The sequence below is a fragment of the Rhizophagus irregularis genome, chromosome 15, assembly GCF_026210795.1.
Source record: "Rhizophagus irregularis chromosome 15, complete sequence".
In the NCBI taxonomy this organism is placed as follows: domain Eukaryota; kingdom Fungi; phylum Glomeromycota; class Glomeromycetes; order Glomerales; family Glomeraceae; genus Rhizophagus; species Rhizophagus irregularis.
Genome location: NC_089443.1, coordinates 4,089,258 through 4,112,968, shown reverse-complemented (window position 1 = coordinate 4,112,968; position 23,711 = coordinate 4,089,258). Strand labels below are relative to the sequence as shown.

General features: G+C 31.8%; 4 protein-coding genes across 4 annotated transcripts; all 4 read left to right on the top strand.

Annotated features, from left to right (window-relative positions):
- Nucleotides 1-1,457: 1,457 nt before the first annotated feature.
- Nucleotides 1,458-2,556, top strand: OCT59_007630 (uncharacterized protein; the record flags this gene model as incomplete). The annotated part of the gene is made up of 2 exons (XM_066150013.1): nt 1,458-1,498; nt 1,728-2,556. 2 exons carry the CDS (start codon nt 1,458-1,460, stop codon nt 2,554-2,556), a joined length of 870 nt encoding a protein of 289 aa, XP_065998814.1.
- A 3,084-nt stretch (nt 2,557-5,640) lies between these two features.
- Nucleotides 5,641-6,753, top strand: OCT59_007629 (uncharacterized protein; the record flags this gene model as incomplete). Its single annotated transcript, XM_066150009.1, has 2 exons — nt 5,641-6,073; nt 6,179-6,753. The coding sequence occupies 2 exons, from the start codon at nt 5,641-5,643 to the stop codon at nt 6,751-6,753; spliced, it is 1,008 nt and encodes a 335-aa protein (XP_065998813.1).
- Nucleotides 6,754-9,637: 2,884 nt separating this feature from the next.
- On the top strand, nt 9,638-10,585 carry OCT59_007628 (uncharacterized protein; the record flags this gene model as incomplete). Its single annotated transcript, XM_066150002.1, has 3 exons — nt 9,638-9,720; nt 9,841-10,296; nt 10,354-10,585. 3 exons carry the CDS (start codon nt 9,638-9,640, stop codon nt 10,583-10,585), a joined length of 771 nt encoding a protein of 256 aa, XP_065998812.1.
- A 5,402-nt stretch (nt 10,586-15,987) lies between these two features.
- On the top strand, nt 15,988-16,596 carry OCT59_007627 (uncharacterized protein; the record flags this gene model as incomplete). The annotated part of the gene is made up of 1 exon (XM_025312016.1): nt 15,988-16,596. The coding sequence occupies one exon, from the start codon at nt 15,988-15,990 to the stop codon at nt 16,594-16,596; it is 609 nt and encodes a 202-aa protein (XP_025166085.1).
- Between the last annotated feature and the right edge of the window lie 7,115 nt (nt 16,597-23,711).

Sequence of the window (23,711 nt, the reverse complement as noted above, 5' to 3'; positions counted from 1 at the left end):
AGCCAGTTAAGTCTCGGCTAAGTAGATAGGACATGAAGGAACTGGCTGTATCCGGATTTTCTAATACTTTTACGAGAGAACCGAAGTATTCTCTATTGCCCTTATATTTGGCTGAGACGTTGAGAGCTACAAATCTTTCATCTCCCATTTCTATGCGGATTGGCATAGCATGATTACTGAGGATCATGTAGCCAGCAAAGTCATCAATAACCTTCACATCTATCCCCTTTTCCTCAATAGAGATGTAAGGCTCGGTGATTAAACTCTTGAGTCGGTTGTTTGCCCCGTGCCATTCCTTGCCTGACATATCGCATTCATTGAGGATGATAAGTTTTTTGGCACGAACAGCCGCATTGAACCTTCCCATTACATCTTCAAGACGCGTAGTGGAAAGGAAGTTTTCACGGCCGAGAATACGTTCTCCGATAAAATCGGTTAAGATATTCTTACCACATCTGGGGGGACTGCGCATGATAATTGCTGTACCGGGTTTTTTGTCTGGATTTTGAATTAGAAATGCGAGCCAGTTGAGGATGTATATAGTTAATTGCTTGTCCTCTGCACACCATACCTCATGAACGTGTCGGATGATTGGATTAACTAGGTTTGGTTTGATGCGCTTAGCGGGTTGGGCCCTGAAACCTAGGAAGAGATTGAAGAATTCAGGATTATACTTTGGCGCATTTGGGGGATAAGGCATGAAGTTTACATCTGTATAACAGATCTTTGCGATTGATGCTTGGAGAAGAAGATCCTTTAATTTGGTGGATGTGGTCACGTCACTGTCTTCTCCGGTATCTGACCGAATAATTACCTTGTGCTTAGTAGAAATCCCCTTAAGATCTGCGGCGAACTCGAAGTATATGCTTCCATTGTAAGCCTTCTTTTTTCTAATCCACATGCCGGATTTTGTGGTGATGAAAGCCACAGAAGCCAAGATTGCTGAATTGACGCTTTCTTTCGTGTGTGTACCTACACATTTTTTAAGAAGGTCATCGTAGAAGAAACGGTTGTTGGGGTTAAAGATTGCTGGAACTTGAGCGGCCATTTTTTGTTCTATCAAATCGAGTACTAATTTATAGTTACCTAATCTTCAATTGCCGAATATATTTTTTCTGACGGGGGTAAGTGGTCATAGTTCGGCTGCCATAGTTCGGGTGCCATAGTTCAGGACATAGGGAATCATACTTGGAGGGTCTAGGTGAGTATATAAAGGGTAATCATAGCGTGAATCGGGTTTTGGGGTCTGAGGGGCTGACTAAGGCTGCCATAGTATTATTATAAGGTTTTTCGTACTATGGCAGGTACTATTGCAGGAAATTCTGTCTGATTTTGGCTTTATTCGCATTTTTATTCCGTTTTTAAGTAGTCTGCCATAGTTGCCATAGTTGTCATAGTAAGTTATATATAAGAAAAAATGTAGAAAAAAAAAAAGTGGAAAAATACCGTGGCAGACCATGGTACTGTGGCAGGTAAACCTGCCCCACGGAGGGGGGATGTAGGTACTGCGAGGCCCCTGGCCGAGGTGGAGGAACGTAGTGACTACACTACCAGCCCGACGACGGTAACCTGAATGCTGAATTTGATGGTTACCTCAAGAATATTTCTGATCCAACTATTTTATCTCCTATTAACCCTTTATTTTGATATTTACATTCACATCAATTTGATGATTTGTGTGCTTTTGATTCTTCTTTCTTTCCATTACCCACTTTTTGATCTTCGAGTTCTAATCATTTATCCTGTTTGGATTATCTTTGGACTTCTTCTGCTTTTCCTGCGGCTCATTTATGGTCTCATATTTTAGATTCTTTAGATACTTTTAGTTCTGATCATTTTTTATTAATTGGATTTTTTGATTTCCTTAATATTCGTGATTTACGTGCTCCGAGTTATTTAAAACAATGTTCAAGATTCCGTACTGAATATAATGTTTATGTTGCTCTTCCTGAACAAAAGATTCTTTTTACTGCAGAAGTGGATTCTGGTCTTAAGAAACCTGCTTACTCTAAGGGTGATGGATACCTAAATCAAGAATGGTATCGGCTAAAATCCACCTTACTTACCGCCGCTCGCCGTGCTTTTTCCAAACGAATAATTTCTTTAAACAAGCTTCAAGTAGTTCCATTCAAACTCAGACCTTTTATCCATCTTAGTCAGAAATTGGATCATTATATTAGTTCACTTTTTAAAATTTTTTCAATTTCTGACCTCTATTTTTCTTGGAATCGATTTTTTCCATCCTTTTGTAGAGAATTCACGGATTTATTTCCTGATCAGTCTGCCTTTATTGATTCCCTTCCTATTCCTACTACACTTTATTCAGTTTTTATAACTTTGCATTTAGACTTTCCGACTTTCTTGACGAAATTTCAAACCTTTTTACGAACCATTAAAAGGTTTATTTCTGGAAAAGTCACTTTAGAATTTGATAATCATAAGCAAGTTGCTATGAAAGCTGCTATTGCTGAACAGAACTCCAATTTCTATGAAGATAAAGGAAAATTCATCCGCAGCTCTTTGAATCGAGAAAAACGAAGCATTGTTTTGGACTGAATACTTATTACAGATATCCCTGGTAATCCCAATTGTTGATTGCACCTGATGACATTTATAAGGCTGCCATTAGGCACTTCCAAAATGTAGTTGGTCCTAGTAAATCTCCATTTAAGAATCTTGAAGACCTCCCTGATCGATGAAAAAGTCGCTATGCCCCTATTTCTTCAATTGATCCTGATATATATTCAATGGTTATGGCACCCATCACTGAAGTTGAACTTCTAGCCATTATTAATAATTCTCTAAACCACAAAGCTCCTGGCCTCTCATCCATTCCTTATGAATGGTTCAGATTACTCTCTTCTGAGGCAATCCTTTACTTATGCAAATTAATGAACTCATGTTTAGCGTCATCGGTCATCGGATATACCAGGACCCTGAACAATATATAAATAGGTCATAGGAAATTGGCAAAATTTTACTATTAGCTCTACGCATTTTTTCAGGGTTGGAATTATGATAATGTCAGTCAGTTACTAAATAAAGTAATATATTTCTTACCAACGTTATCAAAATTTATCTAAAAAAGGAAAGATTTTCATGATTATTTTAGCCTATTCTACGCGTTATTTCTTGTTACCTATTTCAGTATTGCTCGGGATCCTGATATACCTAAGGATTGGCATTTGGCTTCTATTGTCCCTATACCTAAACCTCATGAGTTCGAATGCCTATTAAAAAACACCTGGCCAATTACTTTGTTGGAAACTGCTAGAAAATTAATGGTTAAAATTGTTACCGATCATCTTTCTCGAGTTATGTCTCAACATCAAGTACTCACTGGCAATAATTTTGCTGGACTTCCTGGTTCATCTGTCAACACCCCTATCAATATTCTTGATGGCATTATGAAAAGTCATCGTGTTTTACAACTCCCTCAAGAATTGTGGATTTTAAGTCAAGACATTTCCAAAGCATTTGACTCTATAGATTTGCATATGCTTTGGCTTTATTTTGACCATTTAAAATTTTCTTTTAATCTTTCTGACTTTATAGTTAGTTTATTTACTTTCAGGAAAAATAGAATCTTGACTCCTTTTGGCAAAACTGAATCGTATGACCTCTTAATAGGAATTGATCAAGGCGAGGTTATTTCTCCGCTCCTTTGGACTATTTACTTTGATCCCCTTTTGACCAAATTGTCATTATCAGCAATTTCCCTTTATATATGGAGCTCTGGTATCCCTACCGACATTCTGAACATTAATAATAATGAAAATCTTGCCATACCCATTACTCAGCTTACTTATTTGGATAATTCCACGTTGATTGCCTCTTCTTTGTCGGGCTTAGAACAATTACTTTCCATAGCCCGTGATTTTTATTTTTTAAATAATATCACAGCGAACTTTTCGAAATATGAGTTGATCTCGTCTTCAGCCAACAACAATTTAATTTCATTTCAATTGGAGTCTGAAATTCTGGATCATCTTTCTTCTATAAGCTTTTCATTACAGGCTCTGAGATTGTCTTCATCCTTTCATTTTTTAGGGGTTTGGTTTAATTTACAAGGATCCCCTAATTTTGTTCTTTCACAACTTAAAGATATTTATTCTTTTTTTGTCAGTTCTGTGCGATTCAAGAAATTGTCACCTGCTCAATTGGCTTATCTTCATTCTACAATTCCGGTCTCAAGTATTATACTTATCAGAATCACAGATTAGGGATTGGAATTGATTCCCATTATTAGAATCGATTCTAAAATTGATTAATCGCAATTAATCGTTTCGCAAATACCAATTTTTTTTTATACTATTTATAATAGGTGTGTTTAAGACGACCATAGCGTCGTCTCCAAGAAATGGTAGCCAGATTATTTTGCCAGTTCTTTAGTGTTAGGGTTAGGATTAGGGTTGGGATTAGGGTAAGGGGATTAGGATTAGGATTAGGGTAAGGGGATTAAGGGTTAGGAATTCATCACATAATGTCACACCTTAACGTTTCTTTAATTTTATAATTATTCTGAGGACTTAGAAAATTTTTTATACGTAAAGTACTAAATGTCACGTATTATTTATCACCTCTCAATAATATATGTAACCTGGCAAATTAGAACCGGCTACTATTTTTTGGAGGCGATGCTAGGGTGGTTGTGTGTTTAAACATATATCACGTGATTACAAAAATTACAGTGATCGTCTGATCGACAAACAAATTTTCTTTTTTGAAAATTTGTACAACCTTGTGTGATGGCAACTTGAATTTTATTGGGAGATAAAATTTCCTTTTTAGGAAGTTTGTGTTCCATCACGTGATTCGCGGGCGGAATTATAAATTTGGCCAAAATTAACTATTATGAACAAATAATAATTTACGGTCAAATTAACGAAACTGCGCCACAATAAGTAGATGCGATTTTTATTCGAGATTCAATTTAAAATCGATTCTTATCGATTTTCGATAGTTTCGATTTTAATCAAATCTTTTCCGATCTCTATCACAGATTATGCGAATTGCTAATGGATACAATCAGACCTCTATGTACTGATATCCTATGTACCAATAATTGCCTGTACCGATAAATTTTCTATGTCCTGTTTCACAATTAATAAAAAAATCTCGTTGTACCGATATTATATATGGTTTCACGATGTAACATGTACAGATACTTTTCTTTGCCCCTTTATAATTAATACATAGTAAGATATACCAATACTTTAGGTTACACTGGTATTAATTCAGGTCAACACTATAAATTTGGCCAGAGTTAACATAAAGGTTCCATCCAAATCACATGACATTTTAATATATTAGCTATCCGAAGTTTACATAATGCTGGCAAGAATGTGATTTTGGCCCACATTATGATTCACTGATGACGGTTATGTAATGATAATTTGATATACCGATATATTTTCCCCAAAACAACAGTATCGGTACATAAAGGTCTAACTGTATTATGGTCTTCAACGAAAAGCTCTGTCTGTGGCTCGTACCTTTTCATCAATAGCCCTAACCAGTAGATTCTTTAGTAAAGATTCTAATCCTTATGATTCCTTATGTGAACGACTTATATGTCATTTTCTATCCTGGATTTCATTTTTATTTACTAATTCCAAACAGGCAAATTGGGTTCTTATTATGTTACGAACCTTGCAGCTCACTTTAAAATGGCCTTCTTCGATTGATCTTATTGTAGATTTTTCGCTATGGACCTCTAAACGTCGTTCCGTCAGTCATAATTGGCTGTTTCAAGCCATTAAACTACTTCGCGAATCTGGACTTCAATTTGATTTTTCTGACCATACCTTTCTCGACTTAATGCCTGATGAAGTATGCCCTTTAGTCTCTTTATCTTCTGATTTGGCTGTTTTAGAAACACGTTCTTGGCTTAAATCTGCTCTTTGGTGCCTTACACAAGTTATGGACCTGTTCTATAATTTCCAATTTACATGGAATGACCTTAAAAAAATGGGCCTGGTGGCCAATACTGGAAAAATTCCTTTTTGGTTTCAGATTATTACCTTCTTTTCCAATCTATCTTCTTACCTTCCTAAACAAAAGGATGCTATTTGTATCCCTCCACTCATATCTTCATTGGTCGGAAAATTTGTTAATATTATTGACACTTCCTCTTATATTCGACTCCAGAATAAATATTATTGAATTGTTGGCGTAGACTCCTCAAATTCTCTTGTTTTTGGACGGGCTTTTTATACCTTTGATGATGATTCTGGAACTCGTATAGTTTACTTTTCTCATTGGATTCCCAGTACACATAACCGAATGGAGATTACTCCTTGTCCTGGTTGTTCCCTTCATTGCCTTGATATGGATGACGGCCCTTTGACTTTAAAAACTGTTGGCAGAAAACTAATTCATCGTTCTTGTTTATCTGTTTTATTTTTCTATCGTTGTTTACAACTTTTTCAAATGACTGTACATGTAGATATTTCTCAACAAATTATTAATTTGAAGCTTTCTCCTTTTTTTTTATGTTCTTATTTTAGATTTTTACTTGGCTTTTCTGAACTGTATATTCCCGAAAGATACTTAGCGATTGCGCAACCACCTTTATCACATTGTGACAGTTCTGCTGCCTTACTACCTGATCTTACTCTAATATCAAATCCTATTTTTGCATTACGTTTGGATACCACTTTCCATATATCTGAAACTATACATGCCATTGATTCTATAACTTCACTCTTGGTCTGGTGCTTGGGTTCAAATCCTGGACAATTTTATTCTTGACTCTGGAATTTTTTCTTGTCCTATGATCTCTTCATATAATGATGTTGCAGAATTAGCTTTTATATTATATATGTTGAACTCCCTTCCTATGGATTCCTCTGTTTCCTTTGTCTCTTTATCTCAATTTGACATATTGTTTTCAAGATGGTGCGAAACCTCCCCTACGCGAAGAATCTGATTAAAGAATAATTCTTTATGGTCCTGCATCTCAGAATTGTTGAAATCCAGACGAATTTCCTGTAGATTTTGTAGTTTTTACAAAGATTCTATTCCTGCATATTCCGTTCAGATCCATGAACTTATCAAAGGACCAAATTGGCCTGACCTGCTTAAGGTTGGTAAAGTCCTTATTTCAGACCTAAAGACTCAGTCCTAAGACTGAGTCTGCAGATCTTTAAGTTCGATTTTTTGGACTAATACATAAGGAGTTAGTTTTAAATGAGTCCTAATCAATAAAAAGGGTTCTTACATTTGGTATATATATTACACAGTATTTTTAATTTTTGTTGTACAAACTTACACAATGAGTTTAGATGACGTGTTCGATTTTGTTGACTTGTAGAGTGATGACATTTTGGATAACATATTACGTACTGAAGGAAGTTCTCGAAAAACTTCACCTCTATGGAATTATGTAGATTGCAAAGTCCAGCTCACCCGGAAGTACCTGTATGCAAAAGGTGCAATTATGTATTTTCTATTAAGTCAAGTAATACTACTATTGAACGGCATCTTTTAAATAAGCACAACATAACAATTCCAAAGGTCAGAAAGCAAACAACATTAAATTTCAAATGTACAGATCCTTGGCCTGCAAAAGAAAAATTAGAGCGAGATAAAGCAGTTGTTATTTGGATTATTGATAACCAACAACCTTTTAGTGTTGTGGAAAATGAAAAATTTATTGAAATGATGCATATTTTCGATCCTCGTTACAAAATTCCTGATCGACATCAAATAAAAGAAATGATTATTGATGAATTTAATGAACGTCGTTCTAATATTGGCTATAATTTACAAAAAATATCCAGCAAAGTTTCCTTACCTGCTGATATGTGGACATCAACTATAAGTAGCGAAGCATACCTTGGCCTAACAATTCACTATATTGACCAAAATTGGGTTTTTCGGCATTTTTTACTTGATATTATTCCCTTTAAAGTTCGTCATACAGGAATCAATATGGCAGCAGCAATCACTAATGTTCTTAATGAATTCAACTTAGCAGGTAAAGCATTAGCACTTACTACAGATAATGAATCTGCGATGTTAGTATGTGGACGAAAATTATCAGAAGAATTTGAAAAAGAATTAAATAATCTTACCTTCAGCTATTATCATTGTTCAGCACATATACTTAGCCTTGCAGTTAAGCAAGGAATGGAAATAGTTGATCAAGAAATAGTAGAAGTGCGACAACTAATGTCAAAAATTAAAAATTCAGTCTTATTATGTGATGAATTACGTGAATTATATGTTATAGAGAAACTTGAGTACCTTCGGCCAGAAATAAACATAGAAACGAGGTGGAACTCCACCTATTACATGCTTTGTAAGTTACAGCGAATGGAAACGGCATTGAAAATGCTTGCAGCTAAACATGATAGTGTGCGTGAATTAATGCCAGATGTTGAAGCATGGATGAAAATAAAGGTAAAAATGAAATAATATTTTTTTTTCAATAACAAATTTCTTTTTTTTTCGTTATTACTACTTACAAAATTAAATCCTTTTTAATTATTAATAAAGGAAACAGTGATCGTTTTAGAACCCCTTGAAAGAGCAACAAAAAATCTCTCAGGATCATTGTACCCAACTATTGCTGATGTTTGATTTTACTTTAATGAAATTCGTGATCATCTAAAGTATTGTGTGGAAAGGGAGGATGGATTCAGACAATACATGTTAGCGGCTTCAATAAATGAAAAACTTAAAGAATACTGGTTAATTATTGATAATAATACTACCATCTCATCAATATTAGACCCCCAAAATAAAATTTCTCTTTTTGAACCAAGTGAACCAATGACAAATGCTATTGCCACCTTACGTGAACAATTTTCCTTCTATCTTTCCCAAAAGCCACAATCACAAACTTCCCTTCCTTCTACATCATCACAAGAATATTTTCGTCAACTAAAAAAACGTCGCATAGGAGTAACTGCTGAAACAATACTACCACCCTCACCTAGCCCTGATTTTGCTGAAATAGAAAGATATCTAGCTTTGCCATGTGATGAAAATGTGAAAGCGCTTCTTTGGTGGCAAGCCCACTCCACTGAATTTCCGGTACTTTCACTAATGGCAAAAGACTACTTAGCAATACAATCCACAAGTGTAGCCTGTGAACAAGCATTTTCTGTTGCAGGCAATACAATCACCAAAGTTCGAAATCGTTTATGTCCTGAGACTGCAAGAGCATTGTTATGTACAAAAAGTTGGGTTGAGAATAATATTGGTGAACAAATTCGGTTGAAGTAATATATGTTTTATTTGTTAAACGCAGTATTTAGTATTACGTTGTATAACATATTAACATATGATCAATTGATCATCATTTATACAAATAAAACTTTTAGTATATTTTTTTGGAGTTTTTTGAGTTTTTTTATAATGTTTTTATATTAATTTTAAGGAAAACGCATATACGATAGAAAAAAAAGAAATTTTATACAGAATTTATAATAAATGATATACGTTAAACTGGTTTAGGACTGAGTCTTAGGATCTAGTCCAGAACCGGACTTGGTCGGACACAAGTTCTGGACTAATCATATATGGACTTAGTTTGTAGATTCATCGGATAGGACTTGCAAGTTTTAGTACTAAAACCGGACTAGGACTGACTTTACCAACCCTAGACCTGCTTCAATCTGTTCCATTAATGGATGATGTTTTTCCTTCCTCTTTGAGAACTATAGGTCTCTTCACTGGCTATGATGAACTTTTAACTCATGATCCGATCAAGTATTAGTGGTCCTTTTCAGATATTCGCCACTTTTTCTCGTTGATAAGCCTTTCCTGTTTTTCGTCTTTACAGTCTTCCTTCCATACTGTGGATTGGATTCTTTTTTTTAATATCTTCAGACACACTTTGTACCCAAACCTTGCAGTGTCTAAATCCTCCATTTTCACACAATTTCGCTTTAAGCTTTGGTTTGATGAACTTCCTGTCATGTATAAACTTTCCCAAAGATTTCCTGGTTTATATGCTGATGACTTCTTATACCCGATTTGTGGCATCTTTATGGAAACTCTGAAACATCTTTTTATCTGTTCACCTAGTTATTTAGATATCGAAGGGTACAATTTTACGCTTCCGACCCAAAAGGATATATCTACAAATCTTATTGAACGCTTTCTGGTCAAACTTGCTACTAAAGTGTCTTCTTCACCACGATACAAACAATCATATGATGAACTTCTTATGGCTCTTCACGCTTTACCTATATTTGGTCTTCCAGATTTACTTTCAAGTAATAATTATTTGTCTTTTTCTGCCTTTTGGTTTCTCCGAGGGTTTATCCCATGTGATCTTCCAAGGTGCCTTATCTGATGCTCTGGTCTCAGTTACAATTATCTATCCCCTATTATTTCCAGTACATTTTTGAAACTTCAACGTGAAATTTATCATGGACTTTGGCGACTGAGGTGTAAAATTAAAGTTACAAAAGACTTGGCAAAGGGAATTTTGCCAAGTACTCTTCGCTCATACAAAGGATCAGCTGTTCAAACTTTCCGCTTTTCTGCTCCTCAAGTGACTTTATCTCAGGCCAATGGGCCTCTTTCCCCGCTTCAGGCTTATGAATGGTTTTCTCTTGGTATCAAGTAGCTCCATTCCTTCTTAACCCAACGATACTCATGGTCTCATCACTTGTTGGGTTTTCTGAAGAGTCAAACAGTCCTCATCTGGAATCACATCTTGGTGTATTGTAAAATCGGGTAAGATTTTCTGGGTTTGGGTAGTTGATCTGAAACTTTGCTTTTTAGGTTTAAAGTTGGGATATACAAGTTTGAAATTTATAGTTTAGGTTACTTTTCTATATGTACAAATTTGTGCGACTATTTTCTTTTTATTTTAGTTTTATTTATTTACTTTCTTTTCATTGTATTTTGAGTTTAAGAAGTTATAAATGATTAATAAAAATTACTGTTAGTCTATTAAATGTGAGTTGTAAGGGTTGATCACCCTATCTTAGTGGTAAGTCACTAAGACCCTCATGAAGCCTGAGTATAGTGAGGTTGCAAGTTCGATTCTGCCGATCACAGAAATAAAAAGAATTTTACTGCAGATGCTACAACTAATAGTGTGAAGGTACAGGGATTAGTTGGATTGGATTGCATCTTGGTATATTATTAGTATGTACAGTTAGGCTGTATATTTCAACAAAAAGCCTTGGTATCCAACTGTTCATACCCACGTTCCCTATGAAGCCTTTGGTAGGTTCAGTGTTCTGTCTCAGTGGTCACTTCTATACCACTGGGTAAGTCTTGTCCAGGTGGTCATTGGGTCATCAATATACATATTCTATACCACTTGGGATTCTTAGGGACTAGATGGTCCTATAGATGGTAAAGTCTTGGACGCAATGTCCTTGTGATAGTTTGGCCTTCTGTTAGGCTTTAGACAACCAAGACGTTCCTGGCCGAAGGTGTAGGTTATGAGGTATAGGGTTCGATTTTCCATCACACTCGGCCCCTGGTTGGTAATCCTTGGTGGTAGTATGGTACCACTGTATGGTAATCCTGAGGTTTTTTTGAGGTCCTCCTGTTGTGCAATGCGATTACATGAATATCTGCTATACCATACCACCAATATGAGGGTGGGTGGGTACATGTGATTATGTGATATAAGCTGGATAGCATTAATGTTTTATCCTTCCTCCTAACGAGCAAGCGCTAGCAAACCTCAAATGTGAGTTGTACCTTTGCCCTGCATTTTGATACCAAATTTCACATTTCTGGAACTATATACACAGTTAATCTAGCAACTTTATATTTGGTCTGCGCTTGGGTGCAAATACTGAATGATTTTACACTCGACTCTGGAATTTTTTCCTGTCCTATGATTTCTCCATACAATAATATCGTGGAATTAGCCTTTGTAACATATGTATTAAATTCCATTCCTTTGGATTTTTCAGTCAAATTTGTCTCTTTGTTCAAATTCATTACCCTGTATTCGCGATAGTGCAATGCTTCTCCTATAAGAAGAACTCGTTTGAGAAATAATTCTTTATGGTCCTACTTTTCAGAATTGTTGAAATAGGACCCCGGATATCTAATATAAAGGTCATAATGGACTTTTGGCCAAAAACACCCTTTTTGCTGAAACTCAAAAAATCGTTTTTTGTAAATATCTCAGCATCCAGTGATTCAATTTTAATGAATTTTTTTTTATTTTGTAGTCCTCATTTAGCTCTACAATTTAAAAAAACGTTCATCAAAATTGGCCCACTGGATGCAGAGATATTTACAAAAAACGATTTTTTGAACCCTAAAAAATGGGCTAATCTGCCAAAAGTGTGACTTATGACCTGTTTTGGAGATATCTGGGGTCCTGTTGAAATCCAGACGTATCTCTTGCAACTTTATTTGCTATCTTAAAGACTCCGCTCCTCTTATTCCGTTTGAGCACAGGAACTTATTAATGAACGAAAATGGCTTAGATCCTTACAGCCTGTGCCATTGATAGACGCTATTTTTCCCTCCTCTCAAAACACCATGGGTCTCTTCACTGGATATGATGAACTTTTAACTCAAGATCCAGTCAAGTATTGGAAATCTTTGTCAGATATTTGGCGATTTTTCTCTTTGCTAGGGCTTTTCAGATTTCTTCCCATGCAAACTTCCTTTCACATTGTAGACTGATCACTCTCTTTCAATACTTTTAAACAAAATTTATATCCACATTTCGTGGTTTCTAAATCTTCCAATTTTGCGCAATTTCGCCTCAAACTCTGGTTCGATGAACTTCCTATTATGTACAGACTTCGTCAAAAATTTCCTGGTTTATATGTTAATGACTTCTTGTGTCCAATATGTGGCATCTTCATGAAAATGTTGGAACACCTATTCATTTGCTCACCATTTGAATATCGAATATGACAATTCTAAGCTCCCAAATCAAAAGGATGTAACCACAGAACTTATTGAACGTTTCCTGATCAAACTAGCCACTAAAGTATCTTCTTCAACCCAGCGTAAACAAATATACGACAAACTTCTTATTGCTCTTCGCAATATACAAACGCTTGGTCTCCCAGATTTATTCATGAGTAATAATTATTCTTCATTTTCAGCTTTATAGTTTCTCTGAGACTTCATTTCACATGACCTTCCGATGTGCCTTATGCGACACTCCAGTCTAAGTTACTAATGTATATCCTCCATTATTTCTCAAACGTTTTTGAAACTTCAGCGTGAAATTTATCATAGACTTTGGTAACCGAGGTGCAAAATTAAAATTAAGAAAGATGTGGCAAAGAGTATTTTGCTGAGTACTCATCGATCATACAAAGGACCTTCTATTTAACCTTTCCGCTTTTTCACTTCTCAAGTAGCTTTATCTCAGGCCAATGAGCCTCTTTCCTCGCTTCAGGCTTCTGAATAGTCCTTTCTTAATATCAATTGGCTCCATTCTTCCTTAACCCAACGATATTCATGGTTTCATTACTTATTAGGTTTTCTGAAGAGTCGAATAGTCCTCATCTGGAATCATATTCTGGCAGTTTGTAAGATCAGGTAGGATTTTCTGGATTTGGGTAGTTGATCTGAAACTTTGCTTTTTAGGGTTTAAAGTTAGGATATACAAGTTTGGAATTTATAGTCTAGTTTACTTTTCTATATATACAAATTTGTACGACTATTTCTTTTTATTTTAGGTTTATTTATTTACTTTTCTTTTTATTGTATATTGATTGAACGAAATTATAACTGATTAATAAAATGACTGTTAGCCTTTCAAATGTGAGTTGTATCAGTATTGTTCAGGGTCCTATCATATCACTATTTATTGGCTAAAAGGAGCAGAAGATAAAAAGAAAATCACGATAAGGTATGACAATACCATATTGAAGCAGACTTTTCAGAAAATAAATTTGTCGCAAGATTCTATATTGGTTAATACTGTTAGTAATGAGTAATCTAAATTTTTACTGTAAATCGTTGAAAAACACATAATAATTATTGCTTCTTCCTATTATAATTATTCTAATATAGATATTTTATTTGTATTAGTTATAGCAATTTCACATATCATAATTATATAAGCGTGATATTTTAAATGAGTTCCATGTAGTGTACTATGTATATTAATAAAAAATTGTTCAGACACTATTAAATAAAGTATAATTTGTAAATGAATTGTGGGGTAATTAATGAATCAGATTTTACCATAAGTAATCATAAGTTATCAGAGGATAAAGAAATGGATACTCAATTTATACAAGTTTTCGCTTAGACATCTATTGAGACTAAGGTTGCAGGTGAAATCCCATAGTAAACGCGAAACTTGACAAAACTATATTAAAATATTAATAAAAATTTGGCGAAACTTGACTATAAAAATCATATGAAATGACAAAAATATAATAAACTCTTATAAAAAAATTGACAAAATTGAGGTTTAGACGTTTTGCCAAATTCAAAAATTAGTTTAGCCTGCAACCTTAATTGAGACATACTTTACAGAAACTTACCATTTTTAATCAATATAGAATCGATATCATTAAGTTTATCTTAGCGGTATCATTTTGATATCATTTCAATATCATTTTAATATCGATTTAATATTGATACAATATCGAAATAAAGTATTATCACTTCAATATCATTTCGATATTAAATCGATATTAAAATGATATCGAAATGATAATTAAAATGATATCGAAATGACATCTTTAAATTAAACTTAAAGATGTTGTTTCGATATCATTTCTATTATCATTTTGATATCATTTCAATATCGATATTAAATCAATATTGAAATGATATCAAAATGATATCGAAATGATGATACTTTATTTCGATATCATATCAATATTAAATCGATATTGAAATGATATTGAAATGATATCGAAATGATATCACTTGAAAACTTAAAATTTCTGTAAAGTAGCTATCATAGTATAGGTCAGTCGTGAAATTGATCACTGAAATGCGCAGAAAGATATCAGTAAAATTCTTGCCAAAGAATAAGAGCTGCCTTATAAAAAATTTTTATCTGAATATTTCCATTATTTTTCCGTGTCTTCTGTAAAAATTCCATAAAAATGATATATTCACAGATATCCGTATTAGCGAGATGAAAATTTCCATGATTTTTAAGGCTATAAATTCCATTAAAATGATACATTCATGGAAAAAACATGGAAAGATAAAACATGAATCAGATTTTTTACAGGGCTGTGTAATGTGTAAATTGCATATATATTTACTAACTTGATTTGCATTTATTTTTACATCATGTTTCTGACCACACTATTATCATATCAGTAAAACAATATTCGGATATGAATACTTTTCCAGCAATCATTATTTTGTATATGGGATTTGGAAATATGTATGCTAATCATGAAATCATTTTTATCGATTTGTAGGGGGATTAACAAATGATAAAATATAGTGCATAATTGCTGGTGAAAATCTGGTGAATGTTTTTTCCTGCGAAATTTACAAGTGATATAAAACCCCATTTTTAGCTTTAGCCAGCAAGATAGCTGATTACGAAAGTAATAAATGGGCAGGTATAGAGAATTAAAAGAGCTTAGTTAATACAAAAGCGATCACTGTTAATGAAATCAATATTGGTCCAATCAGCAACACACAAAGTAGAGAAGAAAGCAGTATTTTGGAATCTGAGAAACCCTCTCTTGTTAGGTATAGAAACCTCAGATATAATATTCTCAAAAGTCTTGATAATAAAACTATTAGTGGTATAGATTTTCCAGAATTAGAACCATGCTCTGAATGTAATAATGACATTTTGACATTTCTCTCAGAGAGTTCACCCGACTACATTGTGAGTACATTTTTCATAAACTCTATGCTGAAAAAAAGCTTATGCTTAATGTACTAAACCTATGTCCATTCCCTGATTGTAAAAAGAATGTAGAAATCACAGAAATATTTTCTACTACTGTGAATTATCTGATTGGCTGATTGCTAGAATCGAATGTTATTATTCAAGATTCACTATTATCCCAATCAAGCAAAACTTCAGCCTTAACTAACATGATGAGCGAAAGGTTTATCTTAACTTCTCCATTCATGCTTATGGAAGGGATTGAGAATATAGGAATTCAACAGATGAAAAGTCAATTAAGATGTATTAAATGCTCTGAAGACCTTTCTTTGTATTTTCCTCCTCTAAGTTTTCTTCAAACCTTTCCTCATCCTCCATTAAAACCTCTCATACACTTAACCTGCAAACATATCATCCATTACAACTGTATCAATAATCCACAGAAGCTGTGTCCTATATGCCCATCATCTGATATGGAAATTGATGATTTGAAAACTCCAACAGAGCAGAGTTCAAGTACTGCACAGAAAAAATGTACTAGGGTATCATCCGCATTTACCGAAAAATCATCTAACAAGAAGGTGAAAAAAACTGGTGGAAAGAAGGTATTATTTATGCTGAAAAAGCTTATCAAAGAATTATTAGCTGATACACCTGTTGCCGCTATTGGAAAGAACTTGAAAGAAGCAAATGAAAGCGCAACCAGTATTTTTTTGCAACTCTCCGATAAGATTGATAATGCTGAAACTAAAAATGAAGGTGCATTTCAAGGTCTTATTTTCAGCTATTTTGATTTTGGGGAAGTTGTATTTAAATGATACAAAGAATTAAAACTTGAACATAGTAAGAATGGATTCCTAGCATTAGTCAAAAGTGAGGTTAGAGAAGCGATTCCTGAAATAAAATGTTTTGACGAAACTTGTGGAAAAAAATGGAGAGACCCAAAAAGGTTTATAAGCTTTTTAATAGTATAAGCAAAGAAAAAATAGCACAGATAAAATCCACCCCTCCTGGTTTCATCTTATCTTAAATCTAACTAAGGATGAAAAGATTATGTAATGGTCAAAATCTTAAAATGAAAGGTTTGTTAATATACTGCACCATTTCTTCTGCGCAATTAAGTTGAGCCCAAACACTGTGTCCAGACTCTCCTTCCCAGGTAATAAATTGGTAATCCCCTGGGGCGTGTCACTCATTAAATTTATTGCACGTCCGAAATGTGTGACAGGTTAGGCTGATCACGGTGACAGATAACGGGTGACAAATAAGTTTTGGACCGCTAAAAAAATTCAAGTCCCTCAGATAATTAGTGTTTTTGAACTCGTGGCTGCACGTGATTAGGTGACGCGTAAACATCACTCCTTCCTATTATAGTTGTGATCGACACTAACCTGTCACACATTCCGGACCGGCAAATTTAATGTGATCAAACTATTTTTAACTATTTTAAACTAAAATTAGAAATTTTCTGCTATCTATATGAGACCGGGAAATAAGTATAATCACTCGCAATTTTCAAAAATTAGTATGAAGGTAAACTTAGTGCGACAGTGAATTAATTTTCAAATAATCCATTCACTGATATAAACATCTTTTTGTTAGATAAAGTTAATAATTCCATCCATTCAGTCTAATCTCAATCGCATGTAAAGTAAATCAGCTGCTTCAAATGAACATCATCCTGATATTTTGAAAACGCAGTTACCGTTACGTGATTAGTATTGCATAAGTAAGTAATACCCGCTTTAATAAACTGAAGTAACCGACCATCATAATAAAGGGTAAAAAAAAAAAATATTGTATTCTCATAATATAAAGTCATACAATTAACATTTGGTTGCTGCTCATTAAACTTCATCATATCGTTTATAATTATAGTTTTTATATTTTTACATTTTTGGAACTTTTGATAGTGGATAAACTTGACTATTAAAATAATTAAATTTTCACGTAAAATATCTTTTTTTTTGGTTTATCATACCAAAATAAATTTTCCATCTTGTTCATCAGCAGTTAAAATTTCGTTTAAGATTTTTGAAAAACAATTGAGAAAATAAATTTTATTTTATTTCAACAAATTTTTAATGCAAAAAACTCAAGAGGTTCGATTAATCTGTACTGCAAAAAAGAAAAAAGAAAATAGGACTAGTACTTAAAAAAAGATGTCTATTAATAAATATATTAACCAACATAAGAGAACCTCTCAAATCTTTTTAATTAATATTTGTTTTGTCGATTTATCATTAATTAATCACTTATATCTTGTTTTGTCGATTTATCGGTAATAAACTATTTACGTCATATTTTTTATTAACCAACTTTGAGAACTTCTCGAATCTTGATAATTCCTATTGGTATTCAATTAATTAAAAAATATATTAATTATCGTTATCAGCTATCTTAGAAGCTAGATTAACAAGTAATTAACCGACTAATATATATTATATTTCTTTTAGTTGGCTAATAAAAAAACAAAAATAAATAAATAAATAAACTTACCAAATTTCTATTGTAAAGTCTATTAATTAGTAATATTTCTACTGTAGTGTTGAATTTATTAACAATTAACCGACTATATACGTTATATTTCTTTTAGTTGGCTACTAATAAGAAAAAAAGACGAATAAATAAATAAAAGTAAAAAAATAAATTATTTGAAATAAAATAATTTTTCGTACAGAATCAAAGTGCACAAAACACTCAAGATCACGTGAAGTAAACTCAAATACTTTTTGTATACTATTACTTACAATAAAAAATTTTAAAAATTATCCATTTGATTGATTTAAGCAAATATTATACCTTTAACTCTTTTAACTTTTCATGTACTAAGTTAAATATTAAAAGCATCTTAAAAAAAGAGTGTGAAATGTTGTTATTATTAAGTGGTGAGTTAAGTGTAGGAGTAGAGGAGTGAAGGAATAGAGGAGTGAAGCGGGAGTAGAGGAGTAAAGAATAGTAGCGGAATGTGAAGAGTTTTTTTTATCTGGTACAGAATAGCCATAGTTATACAAGCATACAAGCATATGAATCTTACGAAACCAGTGTAACTGTTACATGTACTTTTGAAAATTACTAACCCTGATAAGCTAATCTCAAAAAAATGTTTCCATTAGAGGGTTCGTTCTATTGTACATCAATCATCGGTAGATAAATTTATTTTTGAACGCGGCGATAATAGAAAATCATTACAGGTTTACAATTAATACAATCGAAGAAATTAATATATATTTTTTATTTAACAAATAAAAAAAATTTTTCTATCATAAACTTAATAGATCATTCAGAAGGCTGAAATAGAACTGATACTAATCAGATGTCTATTAATAGTAATATGATACTTATCTGATATAGACTAAGTAATACTACTATTAACCAACTATCTATTTAGCATAAAATTGAAGTTTCCAGTACAAATTGAAATGGATTTTCCTATAACTACCCAATTTCCAAAATAAATTTTTTATCGTAATTGAGAGATCATCCAGAAGAAAAAAACTTCAATACTGAAAATAGAACTGATACTAAACAGATGTCTAATATCTTATTGAATATAACAGAAATATCATAATTATATATATATATTAACCAACTATCTACCTAAGTTGTGAACATGGGAGACCTCTAAAATTTATTTGAATGATTGGATTCGTATTCCCATTATTCGAAAAAAGCAAAAATTTTTTTGCTAATATGTTCTGAAAAAAATAATAATAATATATTTCGATATAAAAATTTCGGTAGTTTCCTTTCCAATAATTAATATCTTGTTTTGTCAATTTATCGGTAACTATTTACGTCATATTTTTTATTAACCAACTTATGAGAGCTTCTCGAATCTTGATAATTCCTATTGGTATTCAATTAATTAAAAAATCTATTAATTATCGTCATCAGCTATCTCAGAAGCTTGATTAACAAGTAATTAATTAATCGACAATATACATTATATTTCTTTTAGTTGGCTAATAAAAAAAACAAAAATAAATAAATAAATAAACTTACCAAATTTCTATTGTAAAGTCTATTAATTAGATGATACTGTCATCTATTGTGACTGAATCATATGAATCATAATTAACCGACTATATACGTTATATTTCTTTTAGTTGGCTACTAATAAGAAAAAAAGACGAATAAATAAATAAAAGTAAAAAAATAAATTATTTGAAATAAAATAATTTTTCGTACAGAATCAAAGTGCACAAAACACTCAAGATCACGTGAAGTAAACTCAAATACTTTTTGTATACTATTACTTACAATAAAAAATTTTAAAAATTATCCATTTGATTGATTTAAGCAAATATTATAACTTTAACTCTTTTAACTCTTCATGTACTAAGTTAAATATTAAAAGCATTTTAAAAAAAGAGTGTGAAATGTTGTTATTATTCAAGTGGTGAGTTAAGAGTAGGAGTAGAGGAGTGAAGGAGTAGAGGAGTGAAGGAGTAGAGGAGTGAAGCGGGAGTAGAGGAGTAAAGAGTAGTAGCGGAATGAGAGTATTTTTTTTATCTGATACAGCCAAGCATATGAATCTTATGAATCCAGTTACGTAACTGTTACATGTAGTCATGTACTTTTGAAAATTACTAACCCTGATAAGCTAATCTCAAAAAATGTTTCCAATAGAGGGTTCGTTCTATTGTACACCAATCATCGGTAGATAAATTTATTTTTGAACGCAACGATAATTGACAAATCAAAAATTTTCATTACAGGTTTACAATTAATACAATCGAAGAAATTAATATATATTTTTTTATTTAACTAATAAAAAAAATTTTTTCTATCATAAACAAAACTTGATAGGTCATTCAGAAGAAAACTTCAATACTGAAATAGAACAGATACTAAACAGATGTCTATTAATAATATACCTGAACTTATTTCAAGTGAAATTATTAACCGACTATCTTGTATAAAATTGAAGTTTCCAGTACAAATTGAAATGGATTTTCCCATAACTACCCAATTTCCAAAATAAATTTTTTATCATAATTGAGAGATCATCCAGAAGAAAAAAACTTCAATACTGAAAATAGAACTGATACTAAACAGATGTCTAATATCTTATTGAATGTAACATACTATATATCATAATTATATATATATATTAACCAACTATCTACCTAAGTTGTGAACATGGGAGACCTCTAAAATTTATTTGAATGATTGGATTCGTATTCCCATTATTCGACATTATTCGAAAAAAGAAAAAATTTTTTGCTAATATGTTCTGAAAAAAATAATAATAATATATTTCGATATAAAAATTTCGGTAGTTTCCTTTCCAATAATTAATATCTTGTTTTGTCGATTTATCGGTAACTATTTACGTCATATTTTTTATTAACCAACTTTGAGAACTTCTCGAATCTTGATAATTCCTATTGGTATTCAATTAATTAAAAAATCTATTAATTATCGTTATCAGCTATCTTAGAAACCAGATTAACAAGTAATTAACCGACTAATATATATTATATTTCTTTTAGTTGGCTAATAAAAAAACAAAAATAAATAAATAAAAGTAAAAAAATAAATTATTTGAAATAAAATAATTTTTCGTACAGAATCAAAGTGCACAAAACACTCAAGATCACGTGAAGTAAACTCAACTTTTTGTATACTATTACTTACAATAAAAAATTTTAAAAATTATCCATTTGATTGATTTAAGCAAATATTATACCTTTAACTCTTTTAACTTTTCATGTACTAAGCTAAATATTAAAAGCATTTTAAAAAAAGAGTGTGAAATGTTATTATTATTAAGTGGTGAGTTAAGTGTAGGAGTAGAGGAGTGAAGGAGTAGAGGAGTAAAGCGGGAGTAGAGGAGTAAAGAGTAGTAGCGGAATGAGAGTATTTTTTTTATCTGATACAGCCAAGCATATGAATCTTACGAAACCAGTGTAACTGTTACATGTACTTTTGAAAATTACTAACTCTGATAAGCTAATCTCAAAAAAATGTTTCCATTAGAGGGTTCGTTCTATTGTACACCAATCATCGGTAGATAAATTTATGTTTGAACGCGGCGATAATTGACAAATCATTACAGGTTTACAATTAATACAATCGAAGAAATTAATATATATTTTTATTTAACAAATAAAAAAATTTTTCTATCATAAACTTGATAGGTCATTCAGAAGAAAACTTCAATACTGAAATAGAACTGATACTAAACAGATGTCTATTAATAGATTAATATAGATTAATTTACTTATCTGAAACAGAATAAGTACTATTAACCAACTATCTACCTAGCATTAAATTGAAGTTTCCAGTACATATTGAAATGGATTTTCCTATAACTACCCATTCCAAAATAAATTTTTATCGTAATTGAGAGATCATCCAGAAGAAAAAAACTTCAATACTGAAAATAGAACTGATACTAAACAGATGTCTAATATCTTATTGAATATAACAGAAATATCATAATTATATAAATATATATTAACCAACTATCTACCTAAGTCGTGAACATGGGAGACCTCTCAAAATTTATTTGGATGATTGGATTCGTATTCCCATTATTCGAAAAAAAGAAAAAAATTTTTTGCTATGTTCTGAAAAAGAAATAATAATAATAATAATAATAATCCATAACTTTTATCCAGATATAAAAGATCCATTCTATAAGTATAAATTACTAACCGGTAGATAGCCTATTAATATGACGCACGAGGCGACCATATTAACCAACTAGCTACGTAATTCATGTAGTCACGCGCACAAAATTTCCCAGATCACGTGAACTGCGAATAAATATGAGTGGTTACGGTAAGATTTCAGTTTAATATAACAAATGACAAAAAATAAAAAAAAATAAAAATTTTTATGTAAAAATATACCTTTTATACAAATAAAATAAACCCTACATGTTTAATGCCGACACTTCTCATATTTAGTCATTTAAAATATATTAGTACTTAAAAAAGAGTGAAAGAGGAGAAGTAGAGAAATATAAAGAATTTAATAGAGGGATATAGAGGAGTAAAGGAATATAGAGGAGTAAGCGGAAGTAGAGGAGAGTTTTTTTCCGGTTGAGAAAAAATTCCAAGTTCAACCTACACATAGTTATACAAACATATGAAATCGGTGTAACCGTTACATTGGATGTCATGCGCGTTTAAATCATCATAATCATTATATATCATTATATGATCTACCGCGAACGGGCCGAATATAAGTCCATCAGTTGATCAGTTCTATGGTTTACAGGGTTTTTTCAGATCCCGTTTAATTAAAAAAAGGAAATAATTAACATTGATAAATAAGTTGTATAAGTTGTATAATAAAGGTACGAATAAAGAATAAAAATGAAAGTTTTTCTTTTTTTGAACAAAATTTTATTTTTCAAATAATCCGTTCATTGTATTCATTGAATTCATTGATATAATCAACTTTTTTTTGTCAGATAAAAAGTTATAATAAAAAGGAAAATTGTATTCTCGTAATACAAAGTTTTATTTTTATAATGAAATGATCAATATTAATTAATCATTATAATCATTCATTATAATCATTCATTATAATCATCTTTTTGTTCTTTTGTACTCAAAATTGACATTGCTTAAACAGTTAATGAAGAATTATTTGTTTATATTTGTGAATTTGTGATTAATTGAAAGCTCTTCAATGAGAGAGCGATCTTTTTTTTTTTTTGTGATCAAAATATTATTCGAAAAAAGGTCAAGGAAAAAGGAATCACGATAAATAATAACAAGATTAATTATGACTAATGAAAAAAATTATAGCTTTTGTTTTTTGTATCGTATATATCATAATCTTTTTTAATTTAAAATTATTTTTTTTTAAAAAAAAAGAATACAATATAAATTAAAGCGTTTTTTTTTTCGTGTATCGTATATCATAATCTTTTTTAATTTAAAATTTATTTTTTTTTTAAAAAAAAAGAATA